Source organism: Scophthalmus maximus, chromosome 2, assembly GCF_022379125.1.
Source record: "Scophthalmus maximus strain ysfricsl-2021 chromosome 2, ASM2237912v1, whole genome shotgun sequence".
In the NCBI taxonomy this organism is placed as follows: Eukaryota; Metazoa; Chordata; class Actinopteri; order Pleuronectiformes; family Scophthalmidae; genus Scophthalmus; species Scophthalmus maximus.
The window spans coordinates 23007501-23027500 of NC_061516.1; the positions used below are offsets into that span (position 1 = coordinate 23007501).

The 20000-nt window shown below is 49.1% G+C and overlaps 1 protein-coding gene across 1 annotated transcript in view; it reads right to left on the reverse strand.

Annotated features, from left to right (window-relative positions):
- LOC118301125 (protocadherin-16) overlaps positions 1–20000 on the reverse strand; it is an 82409-nt gene that overhangs the window by 50628 nt on the left and 11781 nt on the right. Inside the window, exons 2-4 of the mRNA XM_035626311.2 lie at positions 16377–17213; positions 16054–16251; positions 15079–15852 (exon numbers count right to left, since the gene is read on the reverse strand). Coding sequence (XP_035482204.2) covers positions 15079–15852; positions 16054–16251; positions 16377–17195 — 1791 coding nt within the window. The 5' untranslated portion in view covers positions 17196–17213. The remainder of the gene's footprint in view (positions 1–15078; positions 15853–16053; positions 16252–16376; positions 17214–20000) is intronic.

Consider the following 20000-nt stretch of genomic DNA (forward strand, 5'->3'; position numbering starts at 1 on the left):
ACGCACAGACTCACAGACACGTGCTTGTCATTGTCCTAACATCTACATGCTCAGGCTTCATATGCTCCCACACACACACACACACACACGAGCACGCACGCACACACACGAGCAAAGAGACGGAGGCAGCCTGTGAGGTGATTGTTACCAGATGGGGGGGGGGGGGGGTCGTCCATCCAGCCTCACTCTGTGACAGACAAAAGACTGCACCGACTTCTCTTCATCCGCTCCTATTTGTGTGCGCGTGTGTGTGTGTGTGTGTGTGAGATTTTACAAGCAAGCCCAAGTCTGGGGGTTTTTTTGGGGGGGGGGGGGGCTCGTGTCTTTAATGAATGACAGCTACCCCCGATTTCTCCATTGGGCGAGCTGGCAGCTGGCATACGTGTGTTCCATTCAAAAGGAGTGGCATGTTTAATTTGACAATTAAGAAAACAAAGGAGTCCATTTAGACCCGCGGTCGGGGGCTGTGTGTACATTGTGCGTGTGGTGCGTGCCACGTCGCGGGCCCCCGCTGAATTGAGAGAGACAGAAGGGGAAGTATTGTGCGGATGTAGGAGCCCTCAAAAGAGCGGGAGAGGAAACCCGGACCGTCAGTTCAGACGAGCGAAAAAAGGAGCCGTGAGTAAAAACGGAGCCGGAGCAGAATCAACTCAGAACGGTGAGATTTGTTTTCCCTGCTAATTCAAAGCACTGGGCCTTGACCTACTGCAGTGCCCAGTCAATCTGGTGCTCACAGTTGTGGAAAAGGCAGCGGGCTCGGAGGCCAGTGGGAGCATTACCTCAGTTTACCTCAAAGCCACAAGGGGACTTAAAGGTGATGCAAATAAAAACAATCGCACGCCGTGTTTCTCCTTTTCTTCAGCTGACTGACGGCCGTTAACCTCGAACCGAGTCACACGATGGCTGTCGGAAAAGCACTTGGGCACACACACACACATACGCGCGCGCACTCCACCGTCTGTCTCGCAAGTGCGCGTGAAATTATACTCGTAGGGCAAACAAAGCACATAGCACATTTCCCACATGAAGGAGGATTTTCTTTGGCGTAAAGAATCGGTTTCTGTAGCCCACTCAAGAGGAGCTGTCGAAAAGAGATTCACACTCTCGCTCGGACGCATCGGTCCTTGAGACGTCTCCTTTGATTTTGATTTTAATTTGCCTTAAATTTGTCACAAGGCCAGAGGAGGAAAATAAAAACCACACACGCACACACACACGCTGCTTTCCATTTTGGATTGGCAGGGCCCCGATTTCCATTATCACTTATCATAAGACACAGACCCAGACCGCACTCCCCATAATTCCCTCTGTCTCCCCCTCTTTCCCACCTCCTCCTCCTCCTCCTCCTCCTCCTCCTCTCTTTCCCTCCCTGTGGTCCCGAGAGTCCTGTTACCATGGTAACCACTGAACGATGGCTCCCTTCAAAAAAAAAAAAAAACAATCACGCCACTCCCACCACCGCATGCATGCACACACACACACACACAAACACACACACACACACACACACACACACACACACACACACGCGCTATCTGCATGAAGTAATGGCCGCCATCCTTCACGTGGATGTGAGTGTTCATGTGAAGACTGTCTGCCTGCTCCTCTCCGTGCCCAGTTAGAATAACACGACCCCTCTCTCCCCCTGACAGCAGTGAAAAATACCATTGGAGGGAAGATTCCTTCCACCGTCTCTCTCTCCCACACACGCACACGCGCACACACACACACACACACACACACACACACACACCTACACAGTCCAATCTGCACTAATTTGGTTGCTCTAATTTGCAAAGACAGATAGCGTCCCCTCCCTGCAGCCATTATCATCTGATCGATAGCGTGTCTCGCGGAGCCTCGTGGCGTTTTGCGATACCGCGCTCCGTCTGCATGTCGCAGAAGATAGAGTCTGGAAAACAATGTAGACAATGGCGGGCTGCCTAGAGCCAAAGAAGCCGTGAATTTAAAAAAAAAAGAAAACATTTCTCTCTCTCTCTCTCTCTCTGCAAAGTGACTGTAGATGGGCTGCACAGCTGGTCTGCCTGCTACCAATCTGTTCCCCCTCCAAGTCTCCACTGCACTGCTCTACTTTTCTTTAATAAATGTGTGCCTAAATGTGTGTGTGTGTGTGTGTGTGTGTGTGTGTGTGTGTGTGTGTGTGTGTGTGTGTGTGTGCCAGTGAGCCCGTTTCGAAGGGTGCAGTCTGACAGGTAGAGGTGAAATCATCACACACCATGACACATAGTTGCACCCCACAACTGCAATTGGTGATGAATGGCAAGTGGCCTCCCCCACCCCACATCCCCCTCCCTCCCCCCCTGTGTCCTCCATCCACGTCTCTCATTGTCATGGTAACCATCGGCACCTCTCGCCGCATCCTGCATTCACGGCTTCACGCCACGAGGAGGCCAATCCTTTTCATCACTCCCTTTCTTTGCAACCCCCCGCTCACCGTCTAAAATGTGAGTCTTTGCAGAACTCGGTATTTCAGCACTTTCACCTCTTCATTATGAAATATCGAGGTGTCCAAGCGATCAGCATTAGAAAATGTCTCACTACCATGTTTTTTTTGGGCTATGATTAGCACCTTCTTGGCACACTGACCTCACGTCCCCTGTCCCCTACCAGCATTCAATAGGAGCTGTTGCTATCACTGCAAATGATATAATGCAACCAGGCAATGAAACCCCCAATTCTGCATCACTATATATAGCAATTTTGTGTGGTATATATACATATATATGAAGCGGAGTGTCAGAATATGAAAATCTGTAAGTGTGCTATTATTGCAATGTTTGTCATTCAGCTTTAATAAGTGTAGTTTTACAATTTCACTCATTCGTGACTCCTTGTGATCTCGCGTCCTCCATCTGCACGACTCAAAAGAACCATTACTCAGATGAGAAAACAAAGGGGTTTGTTGCGCGAGGAGAAAAAAATGCCCCTTCGATGGATTCACATTAGCACGAGTATCCGGTGTTTTTTTGAGCGGCAGATCCGGCCGGCGCCGCAAGATTTGCGCAATCAAGCGGCTCTTCTATAATCGTCCCCTGGAGCAGAGCAGGGCACCGAGTTCTCTCAACAGCCCGCCAGTGTTGTGGGTGTATCCACGTGGACGGGTCCGTGGATTTGCAGGGACGTATATGCGTATGCATAAATGTTTGCGTGTGTGCGAGTGAGGACGCGGTATACAGCTAAGAGTAGAACGCAATTGAGAAAGCACTTCCAGCTTTCCAAAGTCCTGTTCCCCCTGCAGAGAGCGGGATGCTGGACAAGACACCAATGTCCGCCTCTACGAGAGAGATGCACCGGAGGTTCATCACCGGCAGAGAAGAGTTTCTCCATCGACGAACAAAGCTGGCAAAGTTTGTGTTTACATTATACCCATTTGGATCTTGGCCTGAGGACCACAGTGAAGAACTTTAACTATCCAACTCAGATGTTCCACCTAGGGCTGGGCGATATAAACGATAACGATATGTATTCTGCTTTGATAGACACGTGATCAATATCAATAGAAAATGCGTTCGATAGAACGGTTCGATAATTTTTTTTATTCCTCGTTGGAAGAAACCGGAGCAAAGAGTCTAGCTACGCCGGCACTCGTCCTCTGGTACCTAGCCACGTATGGAGTGACACGCATAATAGCCAATCATGTAACAGTATCACGTTTGGTTGCGCCATCTCGTTGGCTCGTGTTTGTGTTTCTTAGGTCATAAAAATGATCGATAATTATCGATATCGACCGATATGAAACACTTTTATAGTGATACAGTTTCCGGCCATGTCGCCCAGCCCTAGTTCCACCTCATCTTTTGAAGAATCAACTGTTGATCATTCATGTTGTTTTAATGTGCAATCAGAGTGATTGACCTTTTCATTTGTGGATACATTTCTACTCAAATCTTTAACTATACAGACGCTATATCAGTTGTTGAGAGGGATGACTCGAGCAAATCCCATCCTTGCACCAGTTCCTCTATCACAACACGGCCTGTGACCAAAACCAATTGCGTTCCTCTCTGTTGGAAATTGAACGAGCGCATCTAATATTCAATATTCTTTTTAATTCTGCAACCACTCAGCTGCTCTGCTGAGCCTTGCTGAGTGACAGCAGCAGGGAGTCCAGATGTTGACATGTGCTGCCCCCTGCTCCTATTCCCCGCTCGCTCCTTTGATCCCTTTGGCAGGAACGGAGCGACGTGGAGTTCCTGATTGCAGAAAACGTATCGGTCGCAAGTCTGAGCCGAGCGCCGTTCTGTTAACAATGATGCACACCTGCTTTTTTTTCCTGTCTCTCTCTCTCTCTCTCGTCCGTGTGCACTGTGGCTCGAGAGCATCCATCCAGAAGCCCCCCTTTTTCTTACCGCTGAATTCGGCGAGGGTGGACGGGTTATTTCGAAAAACCAAGATATTTATTCCAAGTGGTATAAAAGAACTTCCTGTAAACTGCACACCGGGGTGTGCGAGGCCGCAGGAATCCTGATCCAAAAAACCACAGAGCAGAAATTTTGGGCCGCGAGCAGCAGAAGAAGTTGTGTTCCCTCTCTCCGGGATCGACGGTGAATGTGGCTCGTCGTTACGCTGAGAGTAACATCACACGCGGCAGCGAGACCTCAGCCAACACCTGTCACACACACTCGGCGTGTGAACGTGCTCGTGTGTGAGGTTGAGAAAAAAAACAAAGCAAACGCCGGCTACCGTTTCAGGTCGGAGAGATTCATCTTTGGGTCGTTGCACAAACACCTTGAACATGACTTGAATGCCTAAAAACATATACACACGTTAATACGTTGGAAAAGGCCTGGATATGTGGGAGAGCCTGACCGATATATAGCTTGGCCGATAACAGCGACCGAGCCTTTCACAGATACAGTATATCGCATCGCCGTTTATCTTTGCAAATACGCACCAATATTAAAGTACCGCTCATTTTATAGGATAAACAAAGCAGAACGGCACTTATGTGTATATTTTGCATGAAAATATTTTGCATGAAAATATAAATACACTTACTTGAAATGTTCTTTTCTTGATTAAAGGTCTATGTATTTGGTTGTTATTACAGTTATCACAGTTATGAGTTCACTTAGTATCGGTATCGATCCCCAAAAATCCATATCGTTCGGCTATCGTTATTGAGATTATAAGTAGAAGTAACCCTAATGAGATAGATATATATATTCTATATATATATATATATGTGCGTGTAGAGGTTAACGAATAAGAATATAGCAATATGTTGTAAAGTTCATATATATATGCATCCATTTTGTATTCATATATATAGCATAGTCTATAAGAATATGAATAGAGTACGCAATTATGCTTCTGATTTATTTTCATAGTTTAGGAAAAGCAGCTATTGGGGATCCCAATAAAATTAGAATTAAATAAAAAAATAAAAAATCATAGTCCTTAACAGGAGCTTTGTCCAAATTGCAGGGTGCAAATACAGTAATACTGACAGGAGAGATGGAGAATCCATTCATAACAAGTTGCTGTGTGATTGGTCAGAGAAGGACAGACCACCCTGAAGCTGCAGAAAGTGGCTCGAAGCAAAATTGCTGCATGGCCAGAGACCGAAGCCAGTACGGCTTGTCAAGAATGTTTAAACTAAAGAGCTCAGAGAAAACAATCAAAGCTATTATTGATGAACGTCAAACTGTGTTTATGGCTACATTATTAGTGTTAATGTCAGTGGAGCTTTACTTATATTTCAGCGAGTGCTCAATTCAAACGCATATAAAAGCTATTTGTACTGAAGTGATTGATGAATTAGACCTTGGCCCGGTGGGTATAAATTATGACAAATCACAGCGATAGCTCCGGAGAAACCAAAGGGGGGGGGGGTACACTGAGGTTTATTCCACATCTCAAGGCTGCTTATTAAATTAATATTCTGCTTGCCCTGCATTGTGCGGGGTTCACCGAGTCCAGGCCACGGTGCAGACCGAGGAACCTCCGGGGCACGTCGGAGGACGAAACTGCCTCGGCTAAGGGAAAAAGATAGGAGTTTTATGACGGAGATAAAGTCAGTGATCCAGCCCCATGAATCAATTTCAACTTGTGTCGATTGTTTTTTCTTTTCTTCTGTTCCAATACTTTTAATCCCCAGCTCTCCGTGCGTTTGTCATCACTCTTTCAATCCCCCCCCCCCGCCCCAGTCCAGTCGCACACACTGCGCAGCCCGCCGACACACATCGCGGCAGTTGCCCATGCAAACAGTGAAGCTATTTCCACTCCCGTGGCCCTTCCAAGCCCCGTCTGACAGGCCGCAGTCTCGCGGCCGCAAACACACGCGCACGCTCACGCGCACGCTCGCATTTTGCACCGAGGCCCAAAGTGAAAATAAGTCTGCAACTTTTTCCTGTGGTTTTCATCCCAAAGCCCCATGCTCCATGGTTTTCTTCCTCCTTCCGCGCTCCTTTTCTTCCATGTGCTTGCATGCATTTGAGATTAAATATCTTTACTGTACAATTAGTGTCAGCTATCAGTGGATGTGCATGAGACAGGATCCATGCGCACGCGCGCACGGCATGAAGCCCCGCTTCAGCGACAGCAGACAGTAATCGGACGAGGAGGCGGAAAAGAAAAAGAAAGCTGAGGTTTTCACGCGCGGGCAGGTGGGAAGTAGCAGGAGATTCTCTCGTAAAAAAATATTCCACTACAGGGGGGAGTGGAAACCTTCTTTCACTCCTTCTGATGTTGCGCTGACCTTTGATGGACATCCCACGGCGAGAACTCTCCTTGTAAGACAGTATGACGTGCACGCTTGACACAAATGCATCTGGGAGATGTAAAGAAAGCGAGAGACGTGATGCGGACCACATTGAACATTAAATGCTTTTACGTTCGGTCAGTGCCGTTTCTGTGATCTCATACATATATATAAATATACATATATATATATATATATATATATATACGACGGTAAAAGATCAGCGGCATTGCTAAAGGCTGTGTCTTTTGGCACGGCGAACGCGACACTAGATCTGGAACATGAACGCTCGTCCCTCTCCGCCTCTCTGAGCATCACTCGTCTCCACGTCTCGAGGTTCCTGAGGTGAGGAGGCGGGGGGGGAAGAAGAAAAAAAAAAAGGAAAGGAAGAAGCGGACAAGAGAGATGATTAACTGGATGATTCATTTGAGAAAACAAATATCCGTAGCTGCACTGTCTTTGACCCCTTAGCAGGGAAAATAAATAGCGCGGAGTGAGCTGGGACGCAGACGCAACACCGGAGGAGCGGGAGTGGGCCAGACATCGGCTCGGAGGCCGCCGCCGCTGCTGCTGCCACGACACACACACACGCACACGCACACGCGCAACAACAACAGAAAGCCGTGCCCGTAGAAAAGGACGACAAAAACAATGTAATTAAATTACAAATAGACTTTTAGGACTCCAACTGTGACTTCAGACCTCACGTCCACGTCTCTCCGTAAAAAGCCAAACAGATAGAACCTGATACACTGGGAAACGAGCTCGCATAACCCCCCTCTCACCCCGAACTTATTGACCACCTGCTGCTCCCCCGACCCACCGAGCCCCTCCCAAGGCAAACATAATCCGGAGAAACACAGGAAGCACCCTTAATTTACACCAACTTAAATCGGGGTGTGTGTAATGGAATTAGACTAGGGGTGACCTAAAGAACTGCGGAGAGCCTACATGCACTCTTTGCGTGCGTGTGTGTGTGTGTGTGTGTGTGTGTGTGTGTGTGCGTCTTATCTAATGCCTGTGAGTTTTCCAAGTCTAGGAATGAAAAGGAGGATTCGAACACTGAGATACGAGACGGCGACAAAAGAGGAGGCCTCGGACGGAGATAGAGAGAGAGAGAGGACGTCTGGACGGCAGATACGTTTGACAAAGAGACACAATGAACGCGACGGCAGCCCAGGAGAGCTGGAGCAGGCAGATAGGACACGGAGTCGGAGAGACGGAGAGAAAAGGCGTGAATGTGCTTCTCCGCATGGAGGATCCTGTTGCCCGCAGATTCATATCTGTGGACCGGAGAAGCTGCATCCTCGACCGCGCCCTGTGTCCACCTCGTCGTCTTCAGACGGAGGAAAGAAGCCGTCCGCACCAAAGACGAGCTTTTTTTGCAATTCACCAGTGTCTTCCCTAATACACCTCTCTCCGCTGCTGATTGGACAAATCTGCCGATGCTCAGGAACTCCGGGCTCAGACGTACGATACGAGCCAAATAGTGTCTGACCGTTAGATTGACATGACCCCAATCTGCAACAATTTTGATCATGAGTTTTATCATTAATGTCAAACGTTTGCTGGTTCTAGGACTCGCTCTCTTTTGTGTTGTGCCTCTATTCAATACACATGTTGGACACGTCCAACTTTGAAGGAGCGGTGGAATAATATCCGAGAGGCTATTTGTGAAGGTCCTTCCCAGTTTCTTGCAAAACTGTGTATCTTGTGTTTGACCATCTGGGTTTGACTCGCACTCCTCCTTTGATAAATACTCTGTCTCCTATAACAGATATTACTGACGCACTGGAAGAAGAATTGTCTGACTCATAATGGAGAATGAAACAGCCGCTTATGAGAGAGTCACATACTCTCGACTGCGTCACGGAGGCCTGTAGCTTTGCGGTCAACTTGGAAATCCAGTGCTATTAATAGTCACATTTGGAGAAAGTGTCAGTGCGGCGATTCTGTGCTTTTATGTGTGTTTTTTAGCTTCACATTGTTCCTTTATTTTCACAGTTTAGGTACTAAAGGAATCAATAACTGTCAATTTGAATTTGTTTTTGTGTTCTCTGTTTCCAATAAAGGTTGTACTGAGGGTAGATGTACTTTTATTACCATGGATTCCTCCATGGTAATAAAACCTCTCTGCCCAAACAGACTCGTGACTGCACCAATCTCTCAACGTCCAAGAAACATCTTTAGAGCTGTTTCTAAAGTGTGACTAATGTCCTGTGCCACCGGCCGACTTCAACTCGTCGTGTCAATTGTCTTTGGGTATCGCCCAAGATGGAAGATGCATCGTCATTATTGTCAAAAATTACATCCGTTCACGTGGGACAGGCCCCTTGAGACGTGTCACGTCGTTTGATTATCACTGTGAAAATGACGCGTGTTCTGGTGCCTCGAGAGCTCCGGTGCTTTAGAACCGAGAAACAGCGAGGCACACACCGCGCAGAAGGAAGAAAATATTGTTCCATTCGCGATCCAGTCTCGCTCACGGATTGGGAGATGGGTTCCCTCGGACAAAGGTGAAAGTTGCCAGGACCGGCAGAGCAGCCGCGAGGGGGTCGACATCCAATGAGACATGGGGTCGAAACTTAAGAGACGGAATGGAGAGCAGGACACTCGCTCGCGGGTGAGATGAAGAAATGGAATAGAAAGCAGCCAGACCGGCGAGTGAGAGCAGAAAACCCCCTCGCTGCCATATGGTACAGAGTACTGGGCTTAATGAGGCGTGCGGCCCTCCTCTCCACAGAGGCATCAGCCAGTCCGATCGCACACGGCTGAGCACTCTGATACGTTTGAAACACAGCACAAGCCAACAGCCAGCGATATGGCACCGAGCGCTGCTTCTGAGGGGAAAAGGAACAAAAGGAATCATTGACCCAAAGAGCTGGAAAAAAAATGCTCTCGCGAAGGGGAAATCTGCCTGAGGAGAGTTCTGAAGCTTCGGAGGTCGCTGATTGCTCCTGCAAAAACAAAAAAAACCCCAACCTCCAGCGGTATGGGATCATTTTATCAAGATCGGTGACACTCGATACTTTCCGCTCACAACTCAACAATGGTTAAAATCAGTGGCTCCGAGTTTTCCTCGGGGCACGACAAAGATGTCCGTAGACTGGACCAAAGCAGTGGACTGACTCCAGCAACTCTTCATATTTCATATTATTGAAAAGGGGTATAACCGCGACATCTCTAAAAACATTCTCAGGAGTTGAGACCCCCATGATGTCGTCGAGGCCCGTTGTCATTATCAATGAACTTCTGGGCTCGAGCGCGAACAGAACCATGACGGATGTGGTTCATGGCACCGGAGCCCCCAGTAGCAGGGCAGGTGATGAATTCACGCAGCGCCGTTGATGGACGCTATGAGAACAGTTCGCATGGCGGACACGCCATCCCGATTCCCTCGTCACACACGCCGGGGTCGGGTGGGGGGCCGGAGAGAGAGAAGGGGGGAGAGTGCGAGCGTGTCAGAACAGGGGCCAGCTGTTGCATGAAGCGCGAGCCGATTCACCGAACAGTTGGATTTCACCGGGGGCCGCTTGTCGCCGATCGCCTGTTGGACGCGGACGGAGGGGGGGGGCTACCGACCCTGGCGCTAAATTAAACACACTTGACAGAATAATTAAAACACACAAGACAGAGTCTCAACAGAGCCGGGGGCCACATTAAAAGCGCAGCTGCCACCGTAAGAGGAGGGAAGACATCAAGCGGACGATAAATTTCATCTTAGGGTTTTCAAGCTTAATAAAAAACTGGAGTGTGTGTGTGTGTGTGTGTGTGTGTGTGTAAAGTGAGTCTGGGCTGTAGGCGAGCGTGCGAGCTCCAAGTGGAAGCTGTGGTTTGGTCTGGCTCTGGTTTCCGCGGGGGTCGGATTCAGCGCAACACCAGCAGGAGACGGGTCCAGAGTTACAGGAAGCTTAAACTGAACACCTTCTCGCTGTCGGTGCGTCGTCCATATGTGGCTCTGACTCTCGTGGTTTTATCCCATGTGATTAGTCTCACCGTGCATAGATGTATTTACATGCGATCGCTCTGTCCTCATGGAGACATATAGACTTTCGCCACCGGGTCCCCAACTTTGGACTTCGCACACCAAAGAGGGCTGATGGCTCGAACAGACAAGACGTGCTTTGTTCATCTAAGTGGTTATGTGGAGGCGGGGGGGGGGTTCAAGAAGACTGACTCCACCTGTCAAAAGAAACCTGTCCCCTTCGTCAGCTTCGCACCACACTCACATGTTCATGTGTGACTGCGGGTGCGTCCCATTTCCCCTCCGTTTTTTTGCCCTTTCCCGCATTGGGTATAGGGTGTCCCGTTTCTTTTGAAGATCAAGGGGCAGGGGGTTATCTACACCCTTCGAACCACTTCAAACAGCCCTTCAAACGCAGGGCGGGTCAGATGCTGACCTCAGGTGGAGTGGAAGAACGGAGGGGGAGGGCCAAGTGCTCCTCTTCTCTTATTTCCAGCAAGGCCTGCTCAGTGGGCGAAATCAAGATCTCACCACATCTGACGTGTGAGACAGGATTGAAATCACTACCACCAGGTCATAATCCCCCCCCCCCCCCGACCAGCATTGTGGTGGTGCATGGCCGAGCATCTTTAAAATATAAAAGAAAAAGCCTAATTCCCATTAAATTGGCTGCGGGGGGGGGGGGGGGGCATGTTCTCCAAATGGGCAGCGCTAATTCGATGGACAGAACTGAGCAACAACATTTACTGAGCATATCCACGCTCAGTTTTACACTCAAGTCTTTTCAGATGCAATCAACTTTAAAATGTTACATTCGGCATGGTTTCGACTGCATGCCCCCCCCCCCCCCCCCCCCCCCCCGGCAGATGAACCATTTGATATTTGGGATAATCTTGCACAAGACACAGGTGGGAATGTCAACTTTGTTTTGCGTATTCATGCTCTCGTTGGACTAAACCCCCAAAAAGTATTTCAACATATCTATTTTTCGTTGTCAAAGCAGCTTTTCCTTTTTTTCTCACGCACGCCGTCAAAGCTGCCCCCTCGCCGACAGACCCCGTGGCATTCTCGCCTGAACCGTTTGCGGCGCGAGTGTGCGAGCGGAGCCGCGTTCTCTCCGCCGCCTTTGTCTGTCCGCCGGCCGTGCCGAGCACATCTGCGCGTCCGTCCGGATGATTGAGTGTCATCGTAACGGGCCTGACCAGGAAACCACATGCTGAACATCACAGGGGAGACAGCATCACCTGCTCCAAGTGATTTCCTGGCTCCGACCGTGTACACAGGCGCACATACACAGATGTAAGACGCGCAGGCGCCGTGTGACAGATGCCGGGGAAGCACACGTGCAAAAACATGTTCTCCGTCTGGCCGCTTTGTCCTCATCTCATTTCCCCCTTTTTACAAGAGGCCCCTTTATTTTACTTTAATTCCATATTTTTTTTTCGGCTTCTTTTTCTCTCCCAGCGTGCCGCTCATCTGTTTTTTCATGTCTGCCCGTGCTGCGTTCGAGGACTGGCAAAGAGCGTAGATGTCACCGCTTGAGAGATCGGCAGTGGCAGCGGTCAGGTCGCGCTGAGAGAGTGCATGTCATTGGATTTGACAGAAACTCCGCAGGGCACCGCCCACACAGGGAGGGAACGAGACAAAAAGTACTCTTTGAACGAGACAAAAAGTACTAATGATATCAGCTCACGGGCGTTAGCACTCAGATATCTTATTATACCTTAATATTCAGAATCAGAAGACTAGCTGGGTTGTTTTTTTTTTAAATTTAAGCCGCTCTGAATGTGCTCGTCACTTTTCATCACCAGGCCTCAATTCACGCTGTTCTCATGACCTCTTCCTTCTCAGGATATGAACCTGAGTCAGATGAATGTGCACACAAACACACACACACACACACACACAAACAGAGGCACCACAACCTCTGCTGCCTGGGAAATACTTTAAGGAAGCAGAGGAAGAGGAAAGCGGGGAAACCAAGAAATAAATAACTCCTTTGTGTCGCGGCTACGTAAACAGTGCAGCACATTACAGATTACTATAACGGGCAGACTGATAAGACGCTTCCTACACACTATGACTGCACAGTGTATTTGTGTGTGTGTGTGTGTGTGTGTGTGTGATGAGGAAAGATTGAGAAACAGAAATGGAAGCAAAAAACACAAAGAGTGTGAGAGGATTAATGAAGAAGGAGACACGAATAGAGAAAACCTGGAATTTAAGTAAGAAAAGGGAGGATGACTAACTGACCCGTTGCCGTATGTACGTTTATGTCCCATTACTTCACAAACTTCTTTCTGATATCACTCTTTCTTGTTTAGAAGTTAAACATTTGCCGGTTTTCCTCCATTTTGTCCCAGATGCCCACCCACCCACCCACCCACCCAGCCACCCAGCCGGGCCACTACAATGATTCCAAAGCCAAAATGCAATTTTGTTATCTCTGATAAATATTGGCACAATTGTGAGAATATTTTTTTCGTCTCGACTCTGCTGGGAACGTGACAAATTTCCTCGCAAAACTGCTCGTCGGTGCCAAACGAAATAACGCAAGAAAAGTAAACTGGGCTTAAAGCACCGGCCCGACCCGATTCTTCACTCTCTGTCACTATCTTGACAAAGCAAAGTAACCAATGTTCCACAGTCTTGACAGTCGGCTGGCAGGCAAACAGAGGGAGTTCAGAGCGAACCAGGAACGACATTGGGTAACATAATATCGGAGTGCGTGTGTGTTTCTGAGAGACCACGTATGCCGTTGACCTGGAAAAAAAGAAGTTTACTCCAACTACCATTAGCCCGCAAATCGCAAATCCCCCGGTGTGGAGCTGAGGAACGTTGACTCGTTCCGGGCAAGTCTGGAGGAACGTGCCGGAATGAGCGAATCAGGCCTTATTGACTCGCTCCACAATGCTGGAAAAAACCACCCGTGATGTCTGGCATGGGATTACGCCTGCACCTAGTGCCAGAATAACTGCTGGCTAGGATTTACAAAAAAAAAAAAAAAAAACGACTAACATTTGATTACAACTGTTGCAACAACTGGAATCAAGGTCCGGGGGGTTATTTGGTTGCTTGGGGGATATAATATTTCAACAGAGCAGCCTAAATAGGAGCAAATTACAGGGTTCAATAATTCCGCAACAGACAGGCTGTATCCATAAGAAAAGAAACAATAAATAATGGTAAGGCCTCCCTTTTTCTTCATCTTCTCTTGCTCCATCTTTTTTTCACGTCGCATCACTACTCTTCGTCAGACTCCCTCACTTCTCTCGTCTCGTCTCCTCCCCGAGGAGGTCCATATGCCACAATCCGCAGAGAACGCCGACCGGCCGCTCTTTCCAAATTCACGTTAAACCAACCTGCGAGAATGTGAAATTCAACTATGTATCCAAGTTCCGTTGGGCGAGTCTTTTTTTTTCCCGGAAGTCTGCACTTCTAAGTTCAGGCAGCTGGTTTTTTTCTCAAAAGATGCCGAGAGAACAGAAAACGCTGCTCGTCCACGTCGGAGCAGAGGTGTAAAACACCAACCTGTAACGACAGTGGGTCTCAACGGTGCATGGCGCCGAGTGAGGGTTAGACCCCGCTGGAAGACAAAAGGGCCCGGTGACCCTTTCCATTCCGTTTCCCAGGAGAGGTCCTCCCGCTTCTACGTGAGAGCTGCTAGAATCGAGATGAAAGCAGGACAGCCGCGCCGCCGCGCTGACACCGAGGGGCTCACCCTGCGCTGCTGGCTGGGTTACCATGACAACTCTACGAGGTGAGGGAGAGGACATGCCAGTCCAGCGCGGAGTAAATCTCCTCACAGTAGCTTCAGGAATGCAGGTGAAGTCTCACTCCCTGCCTTTCTTTCTCTCTCTCTCTCTCTCTCTCTCTCTCTGTTTCTTTTTTCTCATCCCTCTAGAAATCTTTTTCCCCTACTAAATTACACACTGCACGGCTTCTTTTCTCCTCTCATAGACTCTCCTCTCTTTTTTTTATTTTTTAATGAATCACATCATGCGCCGGCGCTGCCAAGTGCACCATCATTTCTCCTGAAACAGGACTTGAAGACCGCCTTTCACCTCCGACATTATAGACATTGATTCCCAGATTCATTGGTACAGATTTTCAAATCAGGCTTTGGCCGGTGAAGTAATCAGAGGCAGGGGCTTATAGGAGGAGGGCGTGAGTGAATAAAGAGATGAGAGGACAGGGGAGACAGTGTGCACTTGGTTTTGGCAGCGTAAGTAGGACAGTAGTGTTGTGGCCAATGCGCAGCAAGACTGAGCACCGTGAGAATTAAACATGGCAGTTCCAATGCAAAATAAAGACGAGTACAGTGGAGAGGCAGATAAAAGGAGACAGGGAGGAGAAAGAAGGAGTAAACTTGGTTCATGGTTCCTCATACCTCTAAGAAGCAGGTCCCAGCCGGGGTGTTCTCCTTGATGGAGGCATTGTAGAAGTCGCTGGAGAACACGGGTGTGTTATCGTTAACGTCCTGCAGCACAATGTCCACCTTCGCCGTGGATGACAGTGGCGGCCGGCCGTTATCCGTCGCGACGACTGTCACACTGGGTGCGGGCTCCGATTCGAAATCCAGAGCAGCTGCAGTGGTTATGATCCCCGTGACCGGGTCAATCGAAAACCAATCAGAGTGGGAGTTTTTGCCCTTGAGGAGGCTATATCGGACGTCCCCGTTGGGGCCCTGGTCCTTGTCCCTGGCCGTGACCTGGAGAACAAAGGATCCAGGGTACACAACCTCCGGAATAGTTTGTCTGTAGGCCTGCTGGTCGAACAGAGGCGGGTTGTCGTTGACGTCGGTCACCTGGATGGTGAAGGACGACTCCGCCCTGAGGGGAGGCGTGCCGGAGTCCGTGGCCATCACCCTGAGGTCATATGAGTCGCGCTCCTCTCTATCCAAGACCTGGTCTACATAGATCAGGTAAATGATGCTGTCCTTGGTCGTAAGCGCGAACTTCCCATCGCCGCCTTCGAGGGACACGTTCACGTTGGCGTACTCCCCGTAGTCCGGGTCGGTGACGGATATCCGGGCCACATACTGGCCCGGTTGGGCTCCTTCTGAGATTCTCGGAGAGCCGTCCTCGCTGAGGAAGATGATGGTCATGGTGGGCTGGTTGTCATTGTAGTCACGGACATGGATAGTCACGAATGCGTTGGTTACCTGGGAAAAGACAATGGCGCGTAATTCATGTTCGTGAGTGGTGAAAATTGGATTAAATAATCAACGACATATAAATTAAAAACGGAGTGAGGTTTACAAACATCCTATCTGCAGTACAAACCCTCTTTCGGCTCATTGACGCGTTCTCAATATGTCCTCGTGATTCACAATTATTTAATCAAAAGCGTCCAGTACAATTACCTCAGGGTGGCTGGCGTTGTCCCTGGCCTGGACCACCAGTTCATGGACCCTCTTTAGCTCATAGTCCAGGGGTCTATTCAGAGTGATGATCCCGGACTTAATATCCATGACGAAGTAGCGGTCAGGGTCACTCTGGCGCCGGTTGATTTCATACAGCACCAGACCATTATCGCCCTCATCCTCGTCTGCTGCAAACACCTACAAAGACAAGACAAAGTCAGACACCGAAGTTAAAGTTGCCCAGGTGATTCTTGATTTACTGAGGCAAGAACTATTCTTGGAGCAATGAGAAACTCCACAAATATTGACAACACTAGACGAACCTGCAGGATGCTACTGCCTTGTGGAAGACTCTCAGAGATGATAGCGTGGTATCTGCTCTGATTGAACACCGGCGCATGGTCGTTGATGTCGGTCACCGTCACCTCCAGGCTCATGGATCCCATCCTTCTCGGCGAGCCGCCGTCGAAGGCCTCCAGGACGAGAGAGTACGAGGAGCGCTTCTCCCTGTCCAGCATTCCATTGACCACCAGGTCCAGATACAGCGCCTTGTTAGCGGCTCTCTTGGTCTCCAGTCGGAACGCCTGGCCTACATTGCCCTCTCTAATAGCGTAGCCTTGGGTAGTCAGCTGGTCCTTGTCTGCATCCGTCGCCGGCTCAAGGGAGAACCTCGTGCCCACCGCGGTGTGCTCGGGAATCTTTAGAACAGCTTTCTTTTTAGGGAACACGGGCACATGGTCGTTGATGTCGTTGACAGTGATCGACACCTCGATGGTGACTCCCGTCATCGTCACCGCGATGAAGCTGTAGTGGTCCCGCTGCTCGCGGTCCAGGCGGCGCGCGGTGGTAATGATGCCCGTGGTCTCGTCGATGTTGAGATCACTGCCAACACCGGTGCCTTCGTGGTCTGAGATGAAGTAAAGGCTCGCCGTCTCACCAGGCGGTAAGCCAGCACTGATATCCCCAACGATGGTCCCCTCAGGCTGCTCTTCGTCCAGCTGGAGTTCCAGCGCTCCATGGACAGTTGTGGACTGAACAACGACAAGAACGCATAAATAGAAGAGGGGCTTCCACCGCCAGAGACGCTTAGAGGGTCCGCTGACCCAAGCCCTCCGTCTTGACCCTTTACTTGTTATTGGCATGGCTGGATTCTGCTACACCTGGGAGTGGGAGATATGGAGAAAGAGAAAAGACAGGAGGTCAATTTTAAATACACTTTTATTTTCAGCAAAATTCAGTTGCTGCGTTATCATAACCTAAAAACTATTTGTTTCTTTTTTCAAGAGGACACTGTATCTTAAATCCTTGCATGACAATGTGCGAACACTGTTACAATCCAGAACTGATATTAAAAAACACCGCCTGGTGAATTTTTTGCTTTTCCCCCCCATAAAATGGGTGCACATAACATTTTGGAAAGAACAACTGCCTGATGGAGATCGGAGAGAAAAAAAAAACGAATCATGAAAAATGAAATCTAAGTCGGTCCAGGGTTCACATTGGCTTGAACTGTACCGAGGACAGAATCATAAACTATATCTATCTGAAGAATAACAGAGTATGATTCACTGGGTGAGAACATTTTGAAAGTGTCCAGAGCAGTCACGACGAAATCCCCGCGAGCGAGCACATGAAAGATATCGAAATGAGCGTCGAGAATACTTTTATATACGCGACACAGATCACGATAACAAATGCCTCAACACACACACGCGCACACACACACTCACACATACTGTACATACATGGAATGCGTGGGAAAGTAAGTCTATAGCTGCTTTATGGGGGAAAAGCAGTCATTAAAGACTGCAAGCTTAGACTCCATGTTCCCCAAACGCTAAATCATGCACACATCCATAAAGATAATATTCTCCTCATGCTAATGCTGAATCAGTGGTATCAGTCATAGGCTCAGCCTAATAGTGAACAGATACACGCACGCTGTAGCGTGTCCAAAAAGTCGTGCACAAAGTTGTTGCTTTCACGCGCCGTGCACACGAGGCCTGATCTGAAACTCACCCCGACACCGTTTCCTGAGTCGTCCTGCAAGCGAAGCCTCCATCTGCTGCTTCCAGCAGGTTAAGACAAACGCCAATAATTATTCGCAAATGGCACTTGACCCGGGTTCGACACACGTACTCTCACACAGCAGCACCGTGAAGATTCGGAAATATGCTCTGGCAGGGTTATCCCATGCGACTGCGCCGAACTCTCCCGGAGATACAAAAGATGCACATTAAATTCTGCAAATATTTCAATACTGCTCGGAAATTAGACCTTTCCAGTGTTTATAATGAACGATTGATGGAGCTCATAACTCCTCAATGAGGAGAACCAAAACAACTCCGACACAAGTCATTCGTCACAATTTGCGAGCGAGCGGCGGGGGACGCCGCTTTAATCTGAACGTTAATACCTAAACTCTCTGGAATGCGAACGAGTCCGGCCCACTATTAGCCCAGGTTCTGGAACAAATGATCCAACAATATGGATGCGTGCTGCAGGCAAAGGGCCAGAGCAGCAGAGAGGAGCTTCAGATATCAGCGACCGGGGTGTAGGCCCTTCACCCGGACGATCGCTCCCGCAGCGCACGTACAACCTGGACAGTTAACGTGCGGAATGTCTGCCATCGCCAGTACGCTGCCAGCTGCAGAATTTACGGAGAAGCACTCACTTAGCAAACGCTACTCCAAAAAGATTTGAGAAAATGAGTGTGGAGAACGCAGAGCAAATAGAGGAAGTACCACTGAATCTCCTAATGAATCCTACTGCAATCATTCAATCGTACAGTCTCCCGGATGGCCCTGGCCTCCGGCAGCAGTGTCTGAGGCCTCCGAGGAGGAGAGATTAATAAAGACTATAGCTCCACTGGGACGGGGGGGGGGGGGGGGACACAGATACTGGGCCTTCTACTTCAGTCGCTGACCTCCACATCTGGTCCAGACGGCTGCTCTGGACAGTCGCCGCACTCCCACACAAAGAGGGAAGCGGAGCTGAGACTGAGCACGGGGCTGCGCACACAGACCCTCCCTTTGTTGTGCAAGCTGTGTGCCAAAGTAGTTAGTGTTTGTCTTTCTACAATAGAGTTGGTGGCGGGGTGGGGGTGGGGGTGGGGGGGGAAGAAAAAGGGAGAGAGAGTTTGGTGGAGATAATTAGGGGTGTGATGATGAAAGAAGGCCCTCCTACTGCCGAAAGGGAAATTCAGAGTCAGAGTCGGAGCTCGGCCCCTTCGGAGACCCCGAGCACAGAACCGTGGTGCAGCCCGTCGAGGACGCCAGGGAGGGAGGAAGAACAAAGCAGAGAAATGGAAAATCTGATTTTTTGGACACAGGCGAATAAAAGCTACATTCTGAGGCGCGATTACAGTTGATTCGTCTCTCGGGACAAACGGAGCTGTGTCAGTGAGCCCAGTGATTGAATAATAAATGTCAAAACGGGGGTGTGCTCCAAAGTGTGCGAGTGGTTTTTCTCCTCTTTTTCAAACGTCCCCCCCCCCGCCGCCCAACGGCTTCAAGCCGAGTGTCAGTGAAAGGTTATACTGATGAACAGATCTCACGGCCGCAATCCGTCACTGTCGGCGAGCGCTCGGCCCATGACATCATCTCCCTTTGACGCGCGCCGTAATACACTTGTGTGTTTGTGCTGGACAACACATGGCGAAGACGGACGGAGAGAGCAGGGGGCCTAAAAATATAGCTCATGTCGAGAAAGGATGCCGGCTTTAGCAGATGGCCAGAGGAGTAAAAGACAGCCACACAGTTCACTCCCTCTAGTGGCGTCCTCCATAACATCCTGTCAATTATGATAAAACTCATGTTTTTCATATGCAAGAAGTACTTGACAGAATGAGAAGAAGACAGGAAGCGACAACCTTCAACCGGTCTGGTTGTACGTTTTTTGTTTTGTTTTATATATTTGCGCGTTTGCTTTCTGTGTGCCTGCGCAAC